This window comes from Schistocerca americana, chromosome 11 (assembly GCF_021461395.2).
Source record: "Schistocerca americana isolate TAMUIC-IGC-003095 chromosome 11, iqSchAmer2.1, whole genome shotgun sequence".
Classification (NCBI taxonomy): domain Eukaryota; kingdom Metazoa; phylum Arthropoda; class Insecta; order Orthoptera; family Acrididae; genus Schistocerca; species Schistocerca americana.
In genome coordinates, this window is record NC_060129.1 from 192,270,269 (window position 1) to 192,296,156 (window position 25,888).

Consider the following 25,888-nt stretch of genomic DNA (forward strand, 5'->3'; position numbering starts at 1 on the left):
GTGTGTAATTTTGTTATACACTTGCCATCGTAGCCACATTATGAGTTTATACCATCAAACATGTTATCTCATTAAACAATATGAATCCCAACAAATTTTGCCTCTAGTAGCAGTAAAACCTTTTGAATACTGTTTAATTTTTACGTATGAGTAATCGTAATGCGATCATTCCAAACCTCCAGGCTGACTAAGCTGTGAATCTTTCGAAAAAAAAGTCTCGCTACGTAAGACGAAAATCCAGGACATTCCAGTTTCCACAAAGACGGTTGGGGACGTCGGAACATTGTGTTAAAAATCAGAACTGTCCCGAATATATCGGGACAAAAGGGAAGTGAGTTAATGTGTAGTCTAGAAACAGCAGGCGTGTGACGAATTACATGGAAATGTTTGGTACCAGCCCTGAGGTTCAGACTGGCTAACAGAAAGTTACAGCCTGAGGGGAAACATATCTTCATTTAGACAGTCTTTCATTGTACCTACAGGACCCACTTCTATTACACCTAGTTCAAAGCTTGGTGTAACACGCCAAGTGCCTCTGTAGACGATCAATCAATTGGTCACATATCGCATCTTTGTCAAATTATTTGGCAATATGCCGCTTTGTTTCATCTGTCTGTCAAACAAAGACAAAGTTTCAAATGTTTGAGAGATATTTTGACCGCCAGCCAACTTGACAACCACGTTTGATACTTGTGTTTGTCAAACAACAGCCAGTTGCTTCTCAGTTTTCAAAGACGATTGACCGTATGAATGATCCTCCGGCATGCTTTTTGAATAAAAAAGAATTTTTATAACAGTTTATTTCTTTATATAGCAGTTTATTTCTTTATATCTTTAGTTCCCACAGATGTGGAAACTAAGATCAATTGACCACATCCACATCCAAAAAACATTGGAAAATGCACAGAGAAAATGAAATTTATACGATAAGCACGACATACAAGTGGGAGTGTAACAAAATAAAATCTGTAGACGATCAAACAATTGGTCACATATCGCATCTTTGTCAAATTATTTGGCAATATGCCGCTTTGTTTCATCTGTCTGTTCAACAAAGACAAAGTTTCAAATGTTTGACAGATATTTGGCCCGCCAGCCAACTTGACAACCACGTTTGATACTTGTGTTTGTCAAACAACAGCCAGTTGCTTCTTAGTTTTCAAAGACGATTGACTGTATGAATGATCCTCCGGCATGCTTTTTGAATAAAAAAAGAATTTTTATTGCAGCTTATTTCTTTAATATCTTTGGTTCCCACAGATGTGGAAACTAAGATCAATTGACCACATCCACATCCAAAAAACATTGGAAAATGCAAAGAGAAAATGAAATTTATACGATAAGCACGACATACAAGTGGGAGTGTAACAAAATAAAATCTGTAGACGATAAAACAATTGGTCACATATCGCATCTTTGTCAAATTATTTGGCAATATACCACTTTGTTTCATCTGTTTGTCAAACAACGACTATGTTTCAAATGTTTTAGAGATATTTTTACCGCCAGCCAATTTGACAACCACGTTTGATACTTATGTTTGTCAAACAACAGCCAGTTGCTTCTCAGTTTTCAAAGACGATTGACCGTATGAATGATCCTCCGGCATGCTTTTTGATTAAAAAAAGAGTTTTTATTGCAGCTTATTTCTTTATATCTTTGGTTCCCACAAATGTGGAAACTAAGGTCAAGGGGCCACGTCCACATCCAAAAAACATTGGATAATGCAAAGAAAAAATGAAATTTATACGACATGCACGACATGCAAGTGGGAGTGTAACAAAATAATATTGTCTTTTAATGATATTGCTGCAAACGTTTCCATGATAAAGTCGCTCAGCCTGCAAGGTGCAGTGTAGAATACAAATTTTCACTCTTTGAAACCTACTCCAGTTCCCATATATCTCAAAGTTACAGATAATTTTTGTGAAACTGCAGTATGTTTGTCGCATAATCGTGTTCTCTTCAGTGTGAGAGTCAAGTAACTTTAACAAGTTATTAGAAGCTTGGTTGTCCATTTCGAGAAACTTGATTCATTCACTAGGGTCTATGTGTAATTTCCACTTGGAAGTTTCTGACAGATAAATTCGTCTCTCAATTTCAACCATTCCAGTGGAGCAATGTCTTGTTACCTTTTCAACCTTCATAGATAATGCTACATTCAGTGGAAGAAACGTGTGGTCTGAACTGGTAGACATTACTAGTGGTGTGAAAATACAAAGGGCATTCAAAAAGTTTGCACAGTCGTCCATAGTTTTGCAGGAGGAGAGTGAAATTTTTGTGAACATTCTTGGAACATTTGGCTATAAGTTGGTATACAAAAGTATTTCTTTTTTTTTTATTTATAGGTGAGCCATAATGGACAGTGAACTAGATGTTAGGTTGCGACAACGGTCGGTGATGGAGTTCCTCTTCAAGACCGGCGATGACTCTGGCACATGGTTCACAGGAAGTTGCTCCCTGTTTATGGGGAGGGCACAGTGGATCACAGCAGTATCCGGCAAGGGTTGCAAAGGTTTAAAGAAGGTGATTTCTCTATACCGGACAATCCGCAATGTGGTAGACCATCGACGGCAGTGAGTGGTGTGAATAAGGAGACCACTGATCAAATCATCCAAAATGACAGATGTGTGACAACACGACAGCTTGCTGAAAAGACTCGTTTGTCATTGGGTAGTGTGGTATCACTGGTACAGTCTCTAGGGTAGAGAAAAATGTATATGACGGTAGTCTCTGTTCCCGAAAGAATAGTTACCGTGGATGAACATGCAGCTTTGCTAGAAATGAAATGATAATTAAATGGACCCCCTAGCTGCAAACAGGCGTTGATGTACTTCACTGCGGACATGTTGAAAATGTGTGCCCCGACCGGGACTCGAACCCGGGACCTCCAGCTTACATGGCAGACGCTCTATCCATCAGAGCCACCGCGGGCACAGAGGATAGTGCGTCTGTAGTGACTTATCCCTTGCACGCTCCCCGCGAGATCCTCATTCTCAACATGTCCACACCACTGCATTCGTAGTGCGCCTAATACGTAGATGTTTGCCCATCATACTCATTACTCGTGGCAGATTAATCTACCAAGTCCCGTACGAGTTCGGGCATAGCGTGTGCGTTCGCACAAGAAGGTCAATGGCCGGGAAGCCATATTTTAACTATATATGACGGCAGTACCTGTTCCCGAAAGAACAGTTACCGTGGATGACCATGCAGCTTTGCTAGACATGAAATGATAATTAAATGGACACCCTAGCTGCAAACAGGCGTTGATGTACTTCATTGGGGACATGTTGACTATCCTCTGTGCCTGCGGGGGGCTCAGATGGATAGAGCGCCTGCCATGTAAGCAGGAGGTCCCGGGTTCGAGTCCCAGTCGGGGCACACATATTCAACATGTCCCCAACGAAGTACATCAACGCCTGTTTGCAGCTAGGGTGTTCATTTAATTATCATTTCACGTAGAGAAAAATCTGTGCACGTTGGGTGCCTAGATTATTGACAAGAAAAATTAAAACGATGAGGAAGAATGTGTGCGAGGGTCTCACGAAGACCTTTGCTGAAGAGTGGAAACAGTGTTTCGACGGCGTCATTACCTAGGATGAAATATGGTTGTTTTCGTGCGAATGTGAGAGCAAAACTCAATCCGTGGAGTGGCGTCATCCTGGTTCCCCTAGGAAGAAGAAACCAAGACTTTCACGAAAAGCAGGCCGAAAGGCGATGGTCTCCCCCCTCTGGGATCACTGTGGTGTCATTTTCATTGACTTTTTGGAAACTGGCTCCACAATTAACTGGGACCGTAACCAGAATTACATTTTCACTCTGCAGAGGACTGTGCGCTGATATGAAACTTCCTGGCAGATTAAAACTGTGTGCCGGACCGAGACTCGAACTCGGGAACTTTGCGTTTCGCGGGCAATTGCTCTTCCAACTGAGCTACCCGAGTAGGACACACGCCCGGTCCTCACAGCTTTACTTCTGCCAGTACCTCGTCTCCTACCTTCCAAACTTTACAGAAGCGCTCCTGCGTAACTTGCAGAACTAGCACTCCTGAAAGAAAGGATACTGTGGAGAGATGGCTTAGCCACAGCCTGGGGGATGTTTCCAGAATGAGATTTTCACTCTGCAACGGAGTGTCCGCTGATGTGAAACTTCCTGGCAGATTAAAACTGTGTGCCAGACCGAGTTTCGAACTCGGAACCTTTGCCTTTCGAGGGCAAGTGCTCAACCATCGCAGGAGCGCTTCTGCGTAGTTTGGAAGGTAGGAGACGAGGTACTGGCAGACGTAAGGCTGTGAGTGTGGGGCGTGAGTGGTGTTTGGGTAGCTCAGTTGGTAGAACACTTGCTCGCAAAAGGCAGAGGTCCCGAGTTCGAGTCTCGGTCTGCCACACGGTTTTAATGGGACCGTAACTGTTTGTCTTTGGACAAGCTGTGACGCGCCATTAAGATCCACAGACCACAGCTTCGGGGTCAGCTCATCAGACTACACCGTGACAATGTGAAACGCCATACAGCCCTTATGACGGAGCAGAAAATCAGGAAAATGGATTGGAAAATTGTTCCTCGTCCTCCCTACAGTCTGGCCTTTGCTCTGTCTGATTTTTACCTCTTTGACTGCCTGAAGGCCCAACTGCGCGGTAAAACATCTGAAAGTGAGAAAGACCTTATTTCCTGTGTCAAGTGATGTTGTCAAAAACCAATCCCCAGAATTTTACCAACGTGCATTTACATCTTGGAACGAGCGTTGGCCCAGATGCGTCACACCTGATGGAGGCTGGATTGAACAGTTACAATTAAATCAATACAATGAAATGAATACCCTTAGCTGCATCCAGGCTATGATATACATCAATGGGGACAGTTGAAAGTGTGTGCCCCAACTGGGACTCGAAGCTGGGAACTCCTGCTTAAATGGCAGACACTCTATCCATCTCAGCCATAGAGGACACAGAAGGTAGCGCGACTGCAGGGACTAATCTCCGGCACACCTCCCGTGAGACCCACATTTCCAGCTTACTGTCCCACACTGTATTCGTAGTGCCCCTGCCCACTGCACAGATTACTCGCGGCGTTACCGATTCCCGTTAAGAGTTCAGCCAATGTGAATGCATCCTCACAGGAGATGGTCAAATGGCCGGTGAGCCTTAGCTATACATATGAAGATGGTGTCTGTTCTCTCGTACATGTCCAAGAGAACAGACACCATCTTGATATATTGGGTGATCAAAAAGTCAGTATAAATTTGAAAACTTAATAAACCACAGAATAATGTAGACAGAGAGGAAAAAATTGACACACATGCTTGGAATGACATGGGGTTTTATTAGAACGACCCCATATTTCTAGACGCGTGAAAGATCTGTTGCGCGCATCATTTGGTGACGATCGTGTGCTCAGCCGCCACTTTCGTCACGCTTGGCCTCCCAGGTCCCCAGACCTCAGTCCGTGCGATTATTGGCTTTGGGGTTACCTGAAGTCGCGAGTGTACCGTGATCGACCGACATCTCTAGGGATGCTGAAAGACAACATCCGACGCCAATGCCTTACCATAACTCCGGACATGCTTTACAGTGCTGTTCACAACACTATTCCTCGACTACAGCTATTGTTGAGTAATGATGGTGGACATATTGAGCATTTCCTGTAAAGAACATCATACTTGCTTTGTCTTACTTTGTTATGCTAGTTATTGCTTTTCTGATTAGATGAAGAACTATCTGTTGCACATTTTTTTAAAATTTGTATTTTTTTGGTTCTACTAAAACACCATGTCTTCAAAGCATGTGTGTCAATTTGTACCTCTCTATCTACATTATTCCATAATTTGTTCAGTTTTCAAATTTATACTGACTTTTTTGTCACCCTCTATACATTGAGTAGGCTCAATGTATAGCTAAATGTTCCAAATATGTTCACAAAAAATTTCATTCTCCTCCAACAAAGAATTAAAAAAATTAGAGATGACTGTGCAAAAGCTTTGTAGTTTGCGATGTGACACACACAGTGTGAGACCTGCTTCAAATCTGCGACTAAGTTTGACAAACGTGATCTGTAAAGCTGTGTACTTGTTTGACAAACATCGAATTTGAGGAAAAGTCTGAATGTGCAAGCGACAGGTGTCTGCGATGTGATATACACAGTGTGAGACCTGCTTCAGCTATGTGGCTAAGTTTGACAAACATGGATTGTAAATATGTGTACTTGTTTGACAAACAGCGAATTTGACGAAATGTCTGAATGTGCAAGCGACAGGTGTGAGTTTGCGATGTGATACAGTGTGAGACCTGCTTCAGATCTGTGGCTAAGTTTGACAAACGTGGTTTGTAAATCTGTGTACTTGTGTGATAAACATCGAATTTGAGGAAAAGTCTGAATGTGCAAGCGATGTGATATACACAGTGTGAGACCTGCTTCAGCTATGTGGCTAAGTTTGACAAACATGGTTTGTAAATCTGTGTACTTGTTTGACAAACATCGAATTTGACGAAAAGTCCGAATGTGCAAGCGACAGGTGTGAGTTTGCGATGTGATATACACAGTGTGAGACCTGCTTCAGAACTGCGACTAAGTTTGACAAACGTGGTTTGTAAGTATGTGTACTTGTTTGACAAACATCGAATTTGAGGAAAAGTCTGAATGTGCAAGCGACAGGTGTGAGTTTGCGATGTGATATACACAGTGTAAGACCAGCTTCAAAACTGAGATTAAGTTTGACAAACGTGGTCTGTAAATCTGTGTACTTGTTTGACAATCAGCGAATTTGAGGAAATGTCTGAATGTGCAAGCGACAGGTGTGAGTTTGCGATGTGATATACACAGTGTGAGACCTGCTTCAGAACTGCGACTAAGTTTGACAAACGTGGTTTGTAAGTATGTGTACTTGTTTGACAAACATCGAATTTGAGGAAAAGTCTGAATGTGCAAGCAACAGGTGTGAGTTTGCGATGTGATATACACAGTGTAAGACCAGCTTCAAAACTAAGTTTGACAAACATGGTCTGTAAATCTGCATACTTGTTTGACAAACAGCGAATTTGACGAAATGTCTGAATGTGCAAGCGCCAGGTGTGAGTTTGCGATGTGATATACACAGTGTGAGACCTGCTTCAGAACTGCGACTAAGTTTGACAAACGTGGTTTGTAAATCTGTGTACTTGTTTGACAAACAGCGAATTTGACGAAATGTCTGAATGTGCAAGTGACAGGTGTGAGCTTGCGATGTGATATACACAGTGTAAGACCAGCTTCAAAACTGAGATTAAGTTTGACAAACGTGGTCTGTAAATCTGTGTACTTGTTTGACAATCAGCGAATTTGACGAAAAGTCTGAATGTGCAAGCGACAGGTGTGAGTTTGCGATGTGATATACACAGTGTGAGACCTGCTTCAGAACTGCGACTAAGTTTGACAAACGTGGTTTGTAAGTATGTGTACTTGTTTGACAAACATCGAATTTGAGGAAAAGTCTGAATGTGCAAGCAACAGGTGTGAGTTTGCGATGTGATATACACAGTGTAAGACCAGCTTCAAAACTAAGTTTGACAAACGTGGTCTGTAAATCTGCATACTTGTTTGACGAACAGTGAATTTGACGAAATGTCTGAATGTGCAAGCGCCAGGTGTGAGTTTGCGATGTGATATACACAGTGTGAGACCTGCTTCAGAACTGCGACTAAGTTTGACAAATGTGGTTTGTAAATCCGTGTACTTGTTTGACAAACATCGAATTTGAGGAAAAGTCTGAATGTGCAAGTGACAGGTGTGAGCTTGCGATGTGATATACACAGTGTAAGACCAGCTTCAAAACTGAGATTAAGTTTGACAAACGTGGTCTGTAAATCTGTGTACTTGTTTGACAATCAGCGAATTTGACGAAAAGTCTGAATGTGCAAGCGACAGGTGTGAGTTTGCGATGTGATATACACAGTGTGAGACCTGCTTCAGAACTGCGACTAAGTTTGACAAATGTGGTTTGTAAGTGTGTGTACTTGTTTGACAAACATCGAATTTGAGGAAAAGTCTGAATGTGCAAGCAACAGGTGTGAGTTTGCGATGTGATATACACAGTGTAAGACCAGCTTCAAAACTAAGTTTGACAAATGTGGTCTGTAAATCTGCATACTTGTTTGACAAACAGGGAATTTGACGAAATGTCTGAATGTCAAGCGCCAGGTGTGAGTTTGCGATGTGATATACACAGTGTGAGACCTGCTTCAGAACTGCGACTAAGTTTGACAAACGTGGTTTGTAAATCTGCATACTTGTTTGACAAACATCGAATTTGAGGAAAAGTCTGAATGTGCAAGTGACAGGTGTGAGCTTGCGATGTGATATACACAGTGTAAGAGCAGCTTCAAAACTGAGATTAAGTTTGACAAACGTGGTCTGTAAATCTGTGTACTTGTTTGACAATCAGCGAATTTGACGAAATGTCTGAATGTGCAAGCGACAGGTGTGAGTTTGTGATGTGATATACACAGTGTGAGATCAACTTCAAAACTGCGATTAAGTTTGACAAACGTGGTTTGTACATCTGTGTACTTGTTTGACAAACAGCGAATTTGACGAAAAGTTTGAACGCGCAAGCGACAGGTGCGGTGGACACTGACCTTGGCAGATACGCTCGACGGCGGGCACGAAGTACCTGTCGCAGACGACGGCGAGCGCGACGAACAGGTAGAGCGAGGCGAGCACGTGCAGCACGACGGCGCCCTCCTGGCGCTGCTGCTCCGAGAAGAGGTCGCGCGGGAAGTCGTCGATGGCGGGCGGCGTGCAGTTGGGCAGCCCCTGCGCCGCGCCTGCAATGCAACACGACTTTTGTTGAAGGCGACCGCCAACAGCCGTCAGGTAACGTAGACAGTGCATGTTTCACCAGCAGCTGCTCTCTTTATTAAAAATACAAATGTCGACCGCCTTCAGTTGCAGACTGTCTTCACGGATTCTGTCCAGAGATACACTATGTGATCAAAAGTATCCGGACATGCGCTGAAAATGAATTACGCGTTCGTGGCGCCCTCAATCGGTAATGCTACAATTCCAATATCGTGTTGGCCCACCCTTAGCCTTCATGACAGCTTCCACTCTCGCAAGGCATACGTTCAATCAGGTGCTCGAAGGTTTCATCTACATCTACATCTACACGATTACTCTGCAATTCACATTTAAGTGCTTGGCAGAGGGTACATCGAACCACAATCATACTATCTCTCTACCATTCCACTCCCGAACAGCGCGCGGGAAAAACGAACACCTAAACCTTTCTGTTCGAGCTCTGATTTCTCTTATTTTATTTTGATGATATTCCTACCTATGTAGGTTGGGCTCAACAAAATATTTTCGCATTTGGAAGAGAAAGTTGGCGACTGAAATTTCGTAAATAGATCTCGCCGCGACGAAAAACGTCTTTGCCTTAATGACTTCCATCCCAACTCGCGTATCATATCTGCCACACTCTCTCCCCTATTACGTGACAATACAAAACGAGCTGCCCTTTTTTGCACCCTTTCGATGTCCTCCGTCAATCCCACTTCTTAAGGATCCCACACCGCGCAGCAATATTCCAACAGAGGACGAAAGAGTGTAGTGTAAGCTGTCTCTTTAGTGGACTTGTCGCATCTTCTAAGTGTCCTGCCAATGAAACGCAACCTTTGGCTCGCCTTCCCCACAATATTATCTATGTGGTCTTTCCAACTGAAGTTGTTCGTAATTTTAACACCCAGGTACTTAGTTGAATTGACAGCCTTGAGAACTGTACTATTTATCGGGTAATCGAATTCCAACAGATTTCTTTTGGAACTCGTGTGGATCACCTCACACTTTTCGTTATTTAGCGTCAACTGCCACCTGCCACACCATACAGGAATCTTTTCTAAATCGCTTTGCAACTGATACTGGTCTTCGGATGACCTTACTAGACGGTAAATTACAGCATCTTGGGGAATGGTAGCCTATTCTTCACAAAATGCTACACTGAGGAGAGGTATCGATGTGGGTTGGTGAGGCCTGGCACGAAGTCGCCATTCCAAAACATCCCTAAGGTGTTCTATAGAATTCAGGTCAGGACTCTGTGCAGGTCAGTCCATTACAGGCTCAGACGGTTCAAATGGCTCTAAGCACAATGGGACTTCACATCTGAGGTCATCACTCACGTAGACACAGAACTAATTAAACCTAACTAACCTAAGGACACCACACACATCCATGCCCGAGGCAGGATTCCAACCTCCGACAGTAGCAGCCACGTGGTTCTGGACTGAAGCGCCTACTATCACTCGAGCATAGCGGCCGGCTCCATTACAGGGAAGGACATCACACACATCCATGCCCGAGGCAGGTAGAGGTCGCAGGGTTCTGGAGTGAAGCGCCTACTACAGCTTGAACACAGCGGTCGGAACCGTTAGTGGGATGTTATTGTCGTGTAAACCCTCCGCCACAGGCCGTGGATTATGAACCGATCCTCAATTGTGTTGAAAGATGCAATCACCATCCCCGAATTGCTCTACAACAGTGGGGAGCAAGAAGGTGCTTAAAACATCAGTGTAGGCCTGTGCTGTGATAGTGCCACGCAAGACAACAAGTGGTGCAAGTCCCCTCCGTGAAAAACACGACCACACCGTAACACCACTGCCTCCCAATTTTGCTGTTGGCACTACACACACTGGCAGATGACATCCACCGGGCATTCGCCAAAACCACACTCAGCCACATTGTCTATCACGATTCGTCACTACACACAACGTTTTTTCCATTGTTCAATCGTCCACCGCATATCCTCCTTACACCAAGCGAGACGTCATTTCGCATTTACCGGCGTGGTGTGTGGTTAATGAGCAGCCACTCGACTATGAAATCCAAGTTTTCTCACCTGCCGCCTAGCTGTCATAGTACTTGCAGCAGGTCCTGGTGCACTTTTGAAATTCCTGTGTGACAGTCTGGATAGATGTCTGCCTATTACACATTACGACCCTCTCCAACTGTCAGTCAACATACGAGGTCGGCCTGTACTGTTTTGAGCTGTTGTAGGTGTCCTTTCACGTTTCCACTTGAGTAACAGATCGGAAACAGTGGACCTAGGGATGTTTGGGGGTGTGGAAATCTCACATACAGACGTATGAAACAAGTGACACCCAATCACCTGACGAAGTTCGAAGTCCGTGAGTTCCGCGGAGCGCCCCATTCTGCTCTCTCACGCTGTCTAATGACTACTGAGGTCGCTGATACGAAGTAACTGGCAGTAGGTGGCAACACAATGCACCTGATGTGGAAAACGTATGTTTTTGGGGGTGTCCGGATACTTTTGAATACACAGTGTATGTGGCATGCATATTGTCATAGCGATCAAGTAACACAGCTCGAAAAGTGTTTACACGGGCCATGTTTTACAGCATTATCTGGCTGGCTGCAATGTTTTTGCCATCAACACTGCTGCGATGTGGCTGCAATACTGACACTATTGCTGACAGAACAGACTGCTGCAGGCTGTTGCCAGATTACTGCTGAGGTGCTTCCCGTGTCATCCACTGCGAAAGCAGGATACTTCATATGGCTGGGCCATATCTCCCTCTTTCCCTGTGTACATAGAGGCATTCGATTCGTTCGATGTTTGCAGGAATGAAGAAGTGATTGAACGCATAACCATGTATTCTATATCTGTGATGTGTACATCTATGACCAGAATTATGGAACACAAAATAATGTATATAATGGACGGTCAACAAGTTTCTGTTTGATGTCGGTTCTGCAGCGTGTATGCAGTGTAGTGCGACTCTGATACGGGTATATGAGCACCGACATGTTGGCCAGCGTTTAGTGGTGCACTCACATCCTTCTGACGTGTGTGCGGTAAATGTGGAAATGCCATATCAAATGCATCCACACATACTTTTCTTGGTTGTCACAGGACAAACAACAGTGGGCATCCGTTGGAGAATGTAGAATGTGTAATGGGGCAGTATGTGTGTCGAAAATCGCCCATGTGGAATGGTGCGCCAAGTTCCGTGTTGTTCGCGATTACGCTGGCTGCGGTGGTCGAACGGTTCTAGGCACTTCAGTCCAGAACCGGGCAACCACTACGGTCGCAGGTTAGAATCCTGCCTCAAGCATGGATGTGTGTGATGTCCGTAGGTTAGTTAGGTTTAAGTAGTTCTATGTTCTAGGGGACTGATGACCTCAGATGTTAAGTGCTCAGAGCCATTTGAACCATTTGGTCACTATTCGACATAAGGTGCTGGCCGATCTAGGTCACCCTCACCCATTACGCTCAAGTGTGAGGTGCTCAAGCAACTGCCCTATACTCCTGATCGCTCCCCATGCTATTATCATGTCTTGAGTTCCTTAAAAAAGGCCTTGAAGGGTCGACAATTCCTGGCGGACAAGGATGTGCATCAGCCAGTTATGCACTTCTCCACACAGCAGAACATACAGTTTTACCAAACGTGCAACGGTGGCATCATTGGCTGATTGGCATCTCGATTCCAGACTATACGGCTCTGAAACAGAACTTTTTGATCGCTCCTTACACAAAGATCTGAATGTGAAAAAGGACATCCTTGCTGGTACCGTCATAGTAGAAGATCTGCAGTGTAAACGGGTCAGCCTCCTCTAACACTACCTTTTTTATACAGAAATAGCCGATACCGTGAATACTAATGATTCTTGTATAGGTGAGCATTATATCAGCTGTCGAACTGAATGAACATCATATGATATTCTATGTTTAAGGCTAAAATGTATAAAAAGAAATTATTCATCGCAGTCTGTAAGTACAGTTAAAATTATTCTTCTTTTAAAAATAATTGAAATTACGAAATTTGTGGTACATTTAAAATTCATATTATTAACTGTACAATCTAATGCTAATCATTAAATTTAATTCTGGACTCATTTATAAAATATGACATACATTAATAAAGATCCTTTTTTGTGAAGAAATTTTGTAAACTACTTTGCTCTGTAAACTCTTTGGAATTTTGTAATTACCACAGAAAGTTGAGAGTGGTTGGCATGCCTCTTATGGAATCAGACATGTATTTGATTGTGTCACTAACTGCGTAATTTTTGGTGTGATAGAAGTTAAAACTCTAAAGTCGGTGTGATTTAGAAGAATGGGATAGAATAAAAAGATATTCATTGCAACAGGCAAATCTTCATCAGTTATTTCGGTTTCAGGAACCCTCAACGTTATAAAAATTACAGCGTCAAGAATGTACCCCTAGACACAACGAGAATTAGAGGCAACAACAACGAGATAATGAAGATAAGTAAAAAGTTTTTCTTTTGCATATTTTACACCTCTTGAAGCTTTGTAAACTTTTTGCAGAGACATAGAACTTTAATGGTCGTGTGTGGGAGCTTAAAATTACAAGTGGTGAATCAAAATTTTATTCTATACAACTTCTTATGACTTATTTTATGTTTCATCATGTGTGTTTTCATGACCAGAAATGTACCAGCTCTGGCCTTAGACGTAACACATTTCTGAAATTAGCAGTCCTGCCACTGTATTGACAAACGAGAAAATATTAACATAACCATTTTATTGTTACTTCAAAATACTTTAAAGGGACATTGTAGGTGAAATTTTGTTGAAATTTGACATTTTTCTATTCCATAATGTACTTTGGACTTTCCTGGACATTTTCGTATATAATACATTGAAATCAGACAATTGTGAGATCTTCAAATAATATTTTGAATGTTGACTTGTGATTGAAATTTCGCAGCTACACATATACTGCCACAATTGAGCAGTCATATCTTTGGAACTACACAGTCTACAAGGCTGTGGATTGCTTTGTTTTGTGCCTACTGCTACGTCTCAGAAGTTGGCATTACGAATAAACAAATCAGTCCTTTGTTTCTGATAGACGTTTTTGTTGAAAGTAGTGTCATTATCGGCTGTTTTTATAGTAAGCCAACTTCTACTACATTTTATACGTGAATAAAAATGACTAAGCGTGAAAGTAACTGCAAGAAACGCAAGTTTATGGGTAATAGATATGTGAGACTTTCTTTCATCGAATATCAACCGATGCAAAGCCATTTCATGCTTTGTATCCACTCGAACAAACACTTGGTGTAAATATAGGCAAGCTGAATTTTCTGGCACCCTGCATGGATTTACTCAAGACCCAGAATGTGAATGTATCCTTCAATAATGTTGTGTGGTGTTGTGCGCCTAAAAATGTATTTGTTGGCCTTATCACTCTAAAGTTAGCAGTGTCTGATGCTGTAATAACTTTTAATGGTGGGAACTATGAAAGACTTAAGGTTCTGTATTTGGACAGAACACAGCTAAAGCACTGTGGGAACTGGATGAGCTTCATGTACGTGAAGCAGAATTAGCTGCTCAGCAAAGAACAAAAGAAGCAACAAAGAAGAGGAGGCGGCAAGGACTGGGCTGTTGTGACACTTAAGAAGACACAGACTGTGGGCCAGGGCAATTCTAGAGCATAAAAGACTCATAAATGTAGATCTGTACAAGAATTTGTAATAAAAAAGTTTTAAACCTCAATATCTGTGAAAATTTTTTTTTTTTTAAAATTGGTTACTCCACGGATAAATTGATGCCAGTGTCTGAGTTTAATTTGCACAGCACTGAAGATGATCACTATGTGATCGATAGTCGATTATGCTATCAATGAAACATCAACATTACAGCCAATGCTGACCTATCTTTTAATTTTACATTTTTTTGCAACAAATGACCCGTTTTCTAAAAAAGTACTGATGGTACAGAAATGAAATTTTCACAGCATGCCAAGTGTGAGATTCAACACATATGGAACTAGAATAATTAAATATAGAATAATAAAATAATAATTAAATACAAAATAATTAAAATATCATGAGGTGTTTTGTTTTTATGTTCATTTATTTACAAAATTCTGTCAAAAAACTGAGTGTTTGAAAAAAAAGAGAACATTCCCCACAATATAATTTTAGTAATAATTCTAGTTCAGTGTATCTAATAGGGTGCATTCAATAATTATGGTGAATTGTAAGTTGGTGTCTTAAAAAGTTTCCAAGGTAATGGGCCACAAAATTCGATAATTTAACATTGGTGGAATAGGACACACGAAGTCCCCTTAACAAATCCCTTCAGTCTTTCCACCAAATCGATGCCTGTTACCAATAAGTACATTTGCCTGGAAACGATCTACGCTTTCATACTCTGCGTACCATGTGACTAATATTAATTTGTCTTCAGTGTTGGGAGCAATTCTCAAAATGGCTCTGAGCACAATGGGACTTAACATCTGTGGTCATCAGTCCCCTAGACTTAGAACTACTTAAACCTAACTAACCTAAGGACATCACACACATCCATGCCCGAGGCAGGATTCGAACCTGCGACCGTAGCAGCAGCGCGGTTTCGGACTGAAGCGCCTAGAACCGCTCGGCCACAGAGGCCAGCGGAAGCAATTCCATGTCCATAATATCACAAGCACAACATGTTACTGCCATGTTCATAATATAATGGACGCAAAAGTCCTCGCTAATATGTTGCATACTGCTTACAACACTAAAGACAGATTAGTATTATGGGTATGGTGGTCAAAGTGTGAAAGAGATGCGTCAAATGTCTGTCTGAATCAGCAGTGGCCAAAAACCGAAGGGCTGATTTATAGTTTGCTGTCTGTCTTAGCAATTCTCGAACGAATTACTCTTAACCGATATACACTGCTGAGCCGAAACATTGACCACATCCACCCTGACGTTGGAAGCTGCCTGGTGGCGTTGCAGCCACGTGACGCGGTAACAAAAGTATTTAAGCTCAACAGACACGGACGGTGGAGCGGCCTGTCGAACATATGGCCTGCAAATGGGGAAATCCATAAGCGACTCTGACAAAGTGCAGAGTATTATTATGCACAGCCTGTGAACGAGTATATGGAAAATGGAGAAGCTGGTCGAATGTTCACGTGCTACTGCTGCATCTACATCTACATTTATACTCCGCAAGCCACACAACGGTGTGTGGCGGAGGGCACTTTACGTGCCACTGTCATTACCTCCCTTTCCTGTTCCACTCGCGTATGGTTCGCGAGAAGAACGACTGCCGGAAACCTTCCGTGCGCGCTCGAATCTCTCTAATTTTACATTCGTGATCTCCTCGGGAGGTATAAGTAGGCGGAAGCAATATATTCGATACCTCATCCAGAAACGCACCCTCTCGAAACCTGTGCAGCAAGCTACACCGCGATACAGAGCGCCTCTCTTGCAGAGTCTGCCACTCGAGTTTGCTAAACATCTCCGTAACGCTGTCACTCTTACCAAATAACCCTGTGTCGAAACGCGCCGCTCTTCTTTGGATCTTCTCTATCTCCTCCGTGAACCCGACCTGGTACGGATCGCACACTGATGAGCGATACTCGAGTATAGGTCGAACGAGTGTTTTGTAAGCCACCTCCTTTGTTGATGAACTACATTTTCTAAGGACTCTCCCAATGAATCTCAACCTGGCACCCGCCTTACCAACTATTTATTTTATATGATCATTCCACTTCAAATCGTTCCGCATGCATACTCCCAGATATTTTACAGAAGTAACTGCTACCAGTGTTTGTTCCGCTATCATATAATCATACAATAAAGGATCCTTCTTTCTATGTATTCGCAATACATTACATTTGTCCATGTTAAGGGTCAGTTGCCACTCCCTGCACCAAGTGCCTATCCGCTGCAGATTTTACTGCATTTCGCTACAGTTTTCTAATGCTGCAACTTCTCTGTATACTACGGCATCATCCGTGAAAAGCCGCACGGAACTTCCGACAGTATCTACCAGGTCATTTATATATATTGTGAAGAGCAGTGGTCCCATAACACTCCCCTGTGGCACGCCAGAGGTTACTTTAAAGTCTCTCCATTGATAACAACATGCTGTGTTCTGTTTGCTAAAAACTCTTCAATCCAGCCACACAGCTGGTTTGATATTCCGTAGACTCTTACTTTGTTTATCAAGGGACAGTGGGGAACTGTATCGAACGCCTTCCGGAAGTCAAGGAAAATGCCATCTAATATTGGTATCTAATATTTTCTGAGTCTCATGAACAAATAGAGCGAGTTGGGTCTCACACGATCGCTGTTTCCGGAATCCATAAAGATTCCTACAGAGTAGATTCTGGGTTTCCAGAAACAACATGATACGCGAGCAAAAAACATGTTCTAAAATTCTACAACACCTAGATGTCAGAGATATAGGCCTATAGTTTTGCGCATCTGCTCGACGACGCTTCTTGAAGACTGGGACTACCTGTGCTCTTTTCCAGTCATTTGGAACCTTTCTTTCCTCTAGAGACTTGCGGTACACGGCTGTTAGAAGGGGGGCAAGTTCTTTCGCGTACTCTGTGTAGAATCGAATTGGTATCCCGTCAGGTCCAGAGGACTTCCCTCTGTTGAGTGATTCCAGTTGCTTTTCTATTCCTTGGACACTTATTTCGATGTCAGCCATTTTTTCGTTCGGGCGAGGATTTAGAGAAGGAACTGCAGTGCGGTCTTCCTCTGTGAAACAGCTTTGGAAAAAGGTGTTTAGTATTTCAGCTTTACGCGTGTCATCCTCTGTTTCAATGCCATCATCATCCCGGAGTGTCTGGATATGCTGTTTCGAGCCACTTACTAATTTAACGTAATAGCAGAACTTCCTAGGATTTTCTGTCAAGTCGGTACGTAGAATTTTACTTTCGAATTTACCGAACGCTTCACGCATAGCCCTCCTTACGCTATCGTTTGACATCGTTTAGCTTCTGTTTGTCTGAGAGGTTTTGGCTGCGTTTAAACTTGCAGTGAAGCTCTCTTTGCTTTCGCAGCAGTTTCCTAACTTTGTTGTTGAACCACGGTGGGTTTTTCCCGTCCCTCACAGTTTTACTCGGCACGTACCTGTCTAAAACGCATGATACGATTGCCTTGAACTTTTTCCATAAACACTCAACATACAGTGTGAGCATGTATGGAAAGAGGTAGAGTGACAGTGAAAGTAACGAAACCACTCCTAGGCGCTAAATGGTTGGACGTCCAGGTCTCTTCACACAACGTGGGGTTCGAACGCTTGTCTGCTCTGTCAAGTAGGACAGATACTGATATGTGAGGTCTCTGCCGCAAGGAGGACAATGCACAAGTGTTTCGGAGCACACCGTTCATCGTTGACTGTCGAATATGGAGCTCCATAGAACACCACATTTTGTATCGAACGACATCGTCATATTACGGTTGCAGTGGCCACGGGACCATTAGATTCGATTGTCGATCAATAGAAACGTGTCAGCCTTTTGGGTGAATCACATTTTTTTCTGCACTAGGTCGATGGTCGTGTCCACAGACGCCGTCATGGAGGTGAGCGTCGGCTCGAAACGTGCAGCGGACACGGATGCAGGCTGGAGGGAGCCGTGTTAATGAGCTATGTGGAGGCGTTCTCCCGCGTTTGCGTGGGACCTGCGGCAGTAATCGAAGACACGCTGACAGCTGCGGCCCCACCTGCATCGCTCCATACTCGATGTCTTCGCCGACGGCGATGTTACACTACTGGCCATTAAAATTGCTACACCACGAAGATGGCGTGCTACAGACGCGAAATTTAACCGACATGGAGAAGACGCTGTGATATGCAAATTATTAGCTTTTCAGAGCATTCACACAAGGTTGGCGCCGGTAGCGATACCTACAACGTGCTGACACGAGGAAAGTTTCCAACCGATTTCTCATACACAAACAGCAGTTGACCGGCGTTGCCTGGTGAAACGTTGTTCTGATGCCTCGTGTAAGGAGGAGAAATGCGTACCATCACGTTTCCGACTTTCATAAAGGTCGGATTGTAGCCTATCGCCGATTGCGGTTTATCGTATCGCGACATTGCTGCTCGCGTAGGTCGAGATCCAATGACTCTTGGCAGAATATGGAATCGGTGGGTTCAGGAGGGTAATAGGGAACGCCGTGCTGGATCCCAACGGCCTCGTATCACTAGCAGTCGAGATGACAGGCATCTTATCCGCATGGGTGTAACGGATCGTGCAGCCACGTCTCGATCCCAGAGTCAACAGACGTTTGCAAGACAACAACCATCTGCACCAACAGTTCGACGAAGTTCGGAGCAGCACGGACTATCAGCTCGGAGACCATGGCTGCGGTTACCCTTGACGCTGCATGACAGACAGGAGCGCCTGCGATGGTGTACTCGACGACGAACCTGGGTGCACGAATGGCAAAACGTCATTTTTTCGGATGAATCGAGGTTCTGTTTACAGCATCACGATGGTCGCCTCCGTATTTGGTGACATCGCGGTGAACGCACATTGGAAGCGTGTATTCGTCATCGCCATACTGGCGTATCACCAGGCGTGATGGTATGGGGTGCCATTGGTTACACGTCTCGGTCACCTCTCGTTCGCATTGACGGCACTTTGAACAGTGGACGTTACATTTCACATGTGTCACGACCCGTCGCTCTACCCTTCATTCTATCCCTGCGAAACCCTACATTTCAGCAGGATAATGCACGACCGCATGTTGCAGGTCCTGTACGGGCCTTTCTGGATACAGAAAATGTTCGACTGCTGTTCTGGCCAGCACATTCTCCAGGTCTCTCACCAATTGAAAACGTCTGGTCAATGGTGGCCGAGCAACTGGTTCGTCACAATACGCCAGTCACTACTCTCGATGAACTGTGGTATCGTGTTCAAGCTGCATGGGCAGCTGTACCTGTACACGCCATCCGAGCTCTGTTTGACTCAATGCCCAGGCGTACCAAGGCCGTTATTACGGCCAGAGGTGGTTGTTCTGGATACTGATTTCCCAGGATCTATGAACCGAAATTGCGTGAAAATGTAATGACATGTCAGTTGTAGTACAATATATTTGTCGAACGAATACCCGTTTATCATCTTCATTTCTTCTTGGCGTATCAATTTTAATGGCCAGTAGTGTATGGTTCAGCAGTATAACTGTCCGAGTCTCGGAGACAGATACGTGCTACAGAGCTTCGAGGAGCACTCACGTTGACTCCCGCCGACCAATTTTGCCTGATGTAGATCCTACGGAACCCACATTGAGTCGCTATCGGGCACCATCACCGCACGCAAATCAGCGGCCCATTATTCAAGCGAATTACGTGCCCTGTGCGTAGACACCTGATACCCCCAAAAACCTGCCAACAAACCGTCGAATCCCTGATGCGCAGAATCACTGATGTATTTCGTTCCAAAGACGGACAAACCAGGTGGTCACCATGTTTTTGGCTCGTCAGTGTACTGAAAGCAGTGTTTGAGCATTCTGGAGAAAGTACGTAACCGGCATAAGCTCACGAGTTAAAATTTCGTAAGTAGTTCGTTTACACAAAAAAAGACCACATCCACAAAATCTGATTCCTCCTTTTTTTGTTGTTGTGCATTGCATACGCATGAGAGTTTGCTTTCCTTCACCGTCGCCCGAAAATGTGTTGTTGGACACATTACTGGAAAACATGTAGTACTGCAAATATTGCAATGGAGCATCTTGCAAATACACACAAACACACACAAAAATAGTGGCCGGCAATTTTGGGAGTGCCCAACGTAAAGTCCCGAGCGACTGGAAAAAAGCGCAGGTGACGCCTGTATATAAGAAGGGTAGAAGGACGGATCCTCAAAATTACAGACCAATATCCTTAACATCGGTTTGTTGCAGGATTCTCGAACATATTCTCAGTTCGAATATAATGAATTTCCTTGAGACAGAGAAGTTGCTGTTCATGCATCAGCACGGCTTTAGAAAGCATCGCTCCTGCGAAACGCAACTCGCCATTTTTTCACACGATATCTTGCGAACCATGAATGAAGGGTATCAGATGGATGCCATATTCCTCGACTTCCGGAAAGCGTTTGACTCGGTGCCCCACTGCAGACTCCTAACTAACGTACGAGCATATGGGATTGGTTCCCAAGTATGTGACTGGCTCGAAGACAATAGAACCCAGTACGTTGTCGTCGACGGTGAGTGTTCGTCGGAGGTGAGCGTATCATCTGGAGTGCCGCAGGGAAGTGTGGTAGGTCCGCTGTTGTTTTCTGTCTACATAAATGATCTTTTGGATAGGGTGGATAGCAATGTGCGGCTGTTTGCTGATGATGCTGTGGTGTACGGGAAGGTGTCGTCGTTGAGTGACTGTAGGAGGATACAAGATGACTTGGACAGGATTTGTGATTGGTGTAAAGAATGGCAGCTAAATCTAAATGTAGATAAATGTAAATTAATACAGATGAATAGGAAAAAGAATCCCGTAATGTTTGAATACTCCATTAGTAGTGTAGCGCTTGGCACAGTCACGTCGATTAAATATTTGGGCGTAACATTGCAGAGCGATATGAAGTGGGACAAGCATGTAATGGCAGTTGTGGGGAAGTCGGATAGTCGTCTTCGGTTCATTGGTAGATTTTTGGGAAGATGTGGTTCATCTGTAAAGGAGACCGCTTATAAAACACTAATACGACCTATTCTCGAGTACTGCTCGAGCGTTTGGGATCCCTATCAGGTCGGATTGAGGGAGGACATAGAAGCAATTCAGAGGCGGGCTACTACATTTGTTACTGGTAGGTTTGATCATCACGTGAGTGTTACGGAAATGCTTCAGGAACTCGGGTGGGAGTCTCTGGAGGAAAGGAGGCGTTCTTTTCGTGAATCGCTACTGAGGAAATTTAGAGAACCAGCATTTGAGGCTGACTGCAGTACAATTTTACTGCCGCCAACTTACATTTCGCGGAAAGACCACAAGATAAGAGAGATTAGGACTCGTACAGAGGCATATAGGCAGTCATTTTCCCCACGTTCTGTTTGGGAGTGGAACAGGGAGAGAAAATACTAGTTGTGATACGAGGTACCCTCCGCCACACACCGCATGGTGGATTGCGGAGTGTGTATGTAGATGTAGATGTATTGCTGGCGATATGAAATTTTCGTGGCCTGTGTAGCCTTACGACCACCTCTCTCACAATGCAGACGTTTTCGGGTGTCCTCGCTTTTTTATGAGGAACCTAGCGGCTTCTTTTGAAGAATATTCCCTAGTGTCCCAAAAGCTGTAACTCCATCGTAGTATCGTATTGCGACATGGGGCGGTGCGATTAGAATGGTGATGTAATATCCGCTCTGTTGTGAAGAGGCAGACTTGGTAATTAGGGTAAAGGTGCCGCAGAGCAACAAAAAGACAACGCTTCCAACTGCGTAAAAGCGTAACTCATTAGCACTAAAACTTTCACACTATGGCATCGAAGATAAAGCATTAGCCTTGCTGGAATCTTACTTACATTAACAGGAAACAAAAAGTTGCACTAACAGATGCAGCTGGAACAATAGCATCAGAATGTGGAACTGTTAAGTATGGTGTTCCCCAAGGCTCTGTTCTTGGACCACATCAGTGACATACCGACATCACTTACTAGCGATGCAAAATATTGTAATGTTCCCTCATGGTACAAGTATCTCGATCTTCGACGTGGATTGCAACTGAAACAATAACATGCCAAGCACTGAAATGGTTTGCACCAAATGCTCTGTTATGAAATCTAATACAGTTTCAGACAGCAAATAACAAGCTCTTGAAACAGATAGCAAGGGGCAAAAAATTAAAGGAACTTCATATTAATCACCTGTTTAACAAACTAAGGTCTGTGTGCTTCGTACTGAATCCTATTTCTCTGCGTGTTGATAGGGAAATAATGATCCATATCTATATCTACATCTACGTGATTACTCTGCTATTAACAATAAAGTGCCTGGCAGAGGGTTCAATAACCACCTTCAAGCTGTCTCTCTACCGTTCCACTCTCGAACGCCACGCGGTAAAAGGGAGCTAATAAATTTTTCTGGGCGAGTCCTGATTTCTCTAATTTTACCGTGATGATAATTTCTCACTACGTAGGTGGGTACCACTAGAATGTTTTCCAAACGAGGGAGAAAACTGGTGACTGAAATTTCATGAGAAGATCCCGTCGCAACGAAAAACGCCTTTGTTTTAACGATTGCCGCTCCACTTCACGTATCACGTCTGTGGCACTATCTCCCCTATTTCGCGGTAATACAAAACGAGCTGTCCTTCTTTGTACTTTTTCGATGTCATCCGTCAGTCCCACCTGATGCGGATCCCACACCGCACAGCAATACTCCAGAATAGGGCGGACAAGCGTGGTGTAAGCAGTCTCTTTGGTAGACCTGTTGCACCTTCAAAGTGTTCTGCCAGTGAATTGCAGTCTTTGGTTTGCTCTACCCGCAACATTATCTACGTCGCCGTTCAAATTTAGGTTATTTGTAATTGTAATCCCTAAGTATTTAGTTCAATTTAGAGCCTTTAGATATTTGTGCGACTTAGCGCGTAATCGAAATTTAGTGGGTTTCGTTTATTACTCGTCTGAATAACTTCACACTTTTGTTTATTCAGGGTCAACTGCCACTTTTCGCACCATACAGATATCTTATCTAAATCATTCTGCAATTCGGTTTGATCATCTCATGACTTTACAAGACGGTAAATAACAGCATCATCTGAAAACAAACTAAGACGGCTACATCTACATCTACATCTACATTGATACTCCGCAAGCCACCCAACGGTGTGTGGCGGAGGGCACTTTACGTGCCACTGTCATTACCTCCCTTTCCTGTTCCAGTCGCGTATGGTTCGCGGGAAGAACGACTGTCTGAAAGCCTCCGTGCGCGCTCTAATCTCTCTAATTTTACATTCGTGATCTCCTCGGGAGGTAGAAGTAGGGGGAAGCAATATATTCGATACCTCATCCAGAAACGCACCCTCTCGAAACCTGGCGAGCAAGCTACACCGCGATGCAGAGCGCCTCTCTTGCAGAGTCTGCCACTTGAGTTTATTAAACATCTCCGTAACGCTATCACGGTTACCAAATAACCCAGTGACGAAACGCGCCGCTCTTCTTTGGATCTTCTCTATCTCCTCCGTCAACCCGACCTGGTACGGATCCCACACTGATGAGCAATACTCAAGTATAGGTCGAACGAGTGTTTTGTAAGCCACCTCCTTTGTTGATGGACTACATTTTCTAAGCACTCTCCCAATGAATCTCAACCTGGTACCCGCCTTACCAACAATTAGTTTTATATGATCATTCCACTTCAAATCGTTCCGTACGCATACTCCCAGATATTTTACAGAAGTAACTGCTACCAGTGTTTGTTCCGCTATCATATAATCATACAATAAAGGATCCTTCTTTCTATGTATTCGCAATACATTACATTTGTCTATGTTAAGGGTCAGTTGCCACTCCCTGCACCAAGTGCCTATCCGCTGCAAATCTTCCTGTATTTCGCTACAATTTTCTAATGCAGCAACTTCTCTGTATACTACAGCATCATCCGCGAAAAGCCGCATGGAACTTCCGACACTATCTACTAAGTCATTTATATATATTGTGAAAAGCAATGGTCCCATAACACTCCCCTGTGGCACGCCAGAGGTTACTTTAACGTCTGTAGACGTCTCTCCATTGATAACAACATGCTGTGTTCTGTTGGCTAAAAACTCTTCAATCCAGCCACACAGCTGGTCTGATATTCCGTAGGCTCTTACTTTGTTTATCAGGCGACAGTGCGGAACTGTATCGAACGCATTCCGGAAGTCAAGAAAAATAGCATCTACCTGGGAGCCTGTATCTAATATTTTCTGGGTCTCATGAACAAATAAGGCGAGTTGGGTCTCACACGATCGCTGTTTCCGGAATCCATGTTGATTCCTACATAGTAGATTCTGGGTTTCCAGAAATGACATGATACGCGAGCAAAAAACATGTTCTAAAATTCTACAAGAGATCGACGTAAGAGATATAGGTCTATAGTTCTGCGCATCTGCTCGACGACCCTTCTTGAAGACTGGGACTATCTGTGCTCTTTTCCAATCATTTGGAACCCTCCGTTCCTCTAGAGACTTGCGGTACACGGCTGTTAGAAGGGGGGCAAGTTCTTTCGCGTACTCTGTGTAGAATCGAATTGGTATCCCGTCAGGTCCTGTGGACTTTCCTCTATTGAGTGATTCCAGTTGCTTTTCTATTCCTTGGACACTTATTTCGATGTCAGCCATTTTTTCGTTTGTGCGAGGATTTAGAGAAGGAACTGCAGTGCGGTCTTCCTCTGTGAAACAGCTTTGGAAAAAGGTGTTTCGTATTTCAGCTTTACGCGTGTCATCCTCTGTTTCAATGCCATCATCATCCCGTAGTGTCTGGATATGCTGTTTCGAGCCACTTACTGATTTAACGTAAGACCAGAACTTCCTAGGATTTTCTGTCAAGTCGGTACATAGAATTTTACTTTCGAATTCAATGAACGCTTCACGCATAGCCCTCCTTACGCTAACTTTGACATCGTTTAGCTTCTGTTTGTCTGAGAGGTTTTGGCTGCGTTTAAACTTGGAGTGGAGCTCTCTTTGCTTTCGCAGTAGTTTCCTAACTTTGTTGTTGTACCACGGTGGGTTTTTCCCGTCCCTCACAGTTTTACTCGGCACGTACCTGTCTAAAACGCATATTACGATTGCCTTGAACTTTTTCCATAAACACTCAACATTGTCAGTGTCGGAACAGAAATTTTCGTTTTGATCTGTTAGGTAGTCTGAAATCTGCCTTCTATTACTCTTGCTAAACAGATAAACCTTCCTCCCTTTTTTTATATTCCTATTAACTTCCATATTCAGGGATGCTGCAACGGCCTTATGATCACTGATTCCCTGTTCTGTACATACAGATTCGAAAAGTTCGGGTCTGTTTGTTATCAGTAGGTCCAATATGTTATCTCCACGAGTCGGTTCTCTGTTTAATTGCTCGAGGTAATTTTCGGATAGTGCACTCAGTATAATGTCACTCGATGCTCTGTCCCTACCACCCGTCCTAAACATCTGAGTGTTCCAGTC

At 43.7% G+C, this 25,888-nt stretch overlaps 1 protein-coding gene across 1 annotated transcript in view; it reads right to left on the bottom strand.

Moving 5' to 3' along the window:
* Positions 1-25,888, bottom strand: part of LOC124553646 (sodium/potassium/calcium exchanger 3) — a 218,171-nt gene that overhangs the window by 111,231 nt on the left and 81,052 nt on the right. The window contains exon 2 of the mRNA XM_047127521.1: positions 8,610-8,798. Coding sequence (XP_046983477.1) covers positions 8,610-8,798 — 189 coding nt within the window. The remainder of the gene's footprint in view (positions 1-8,609; positions 8,799-25,888) is intronic.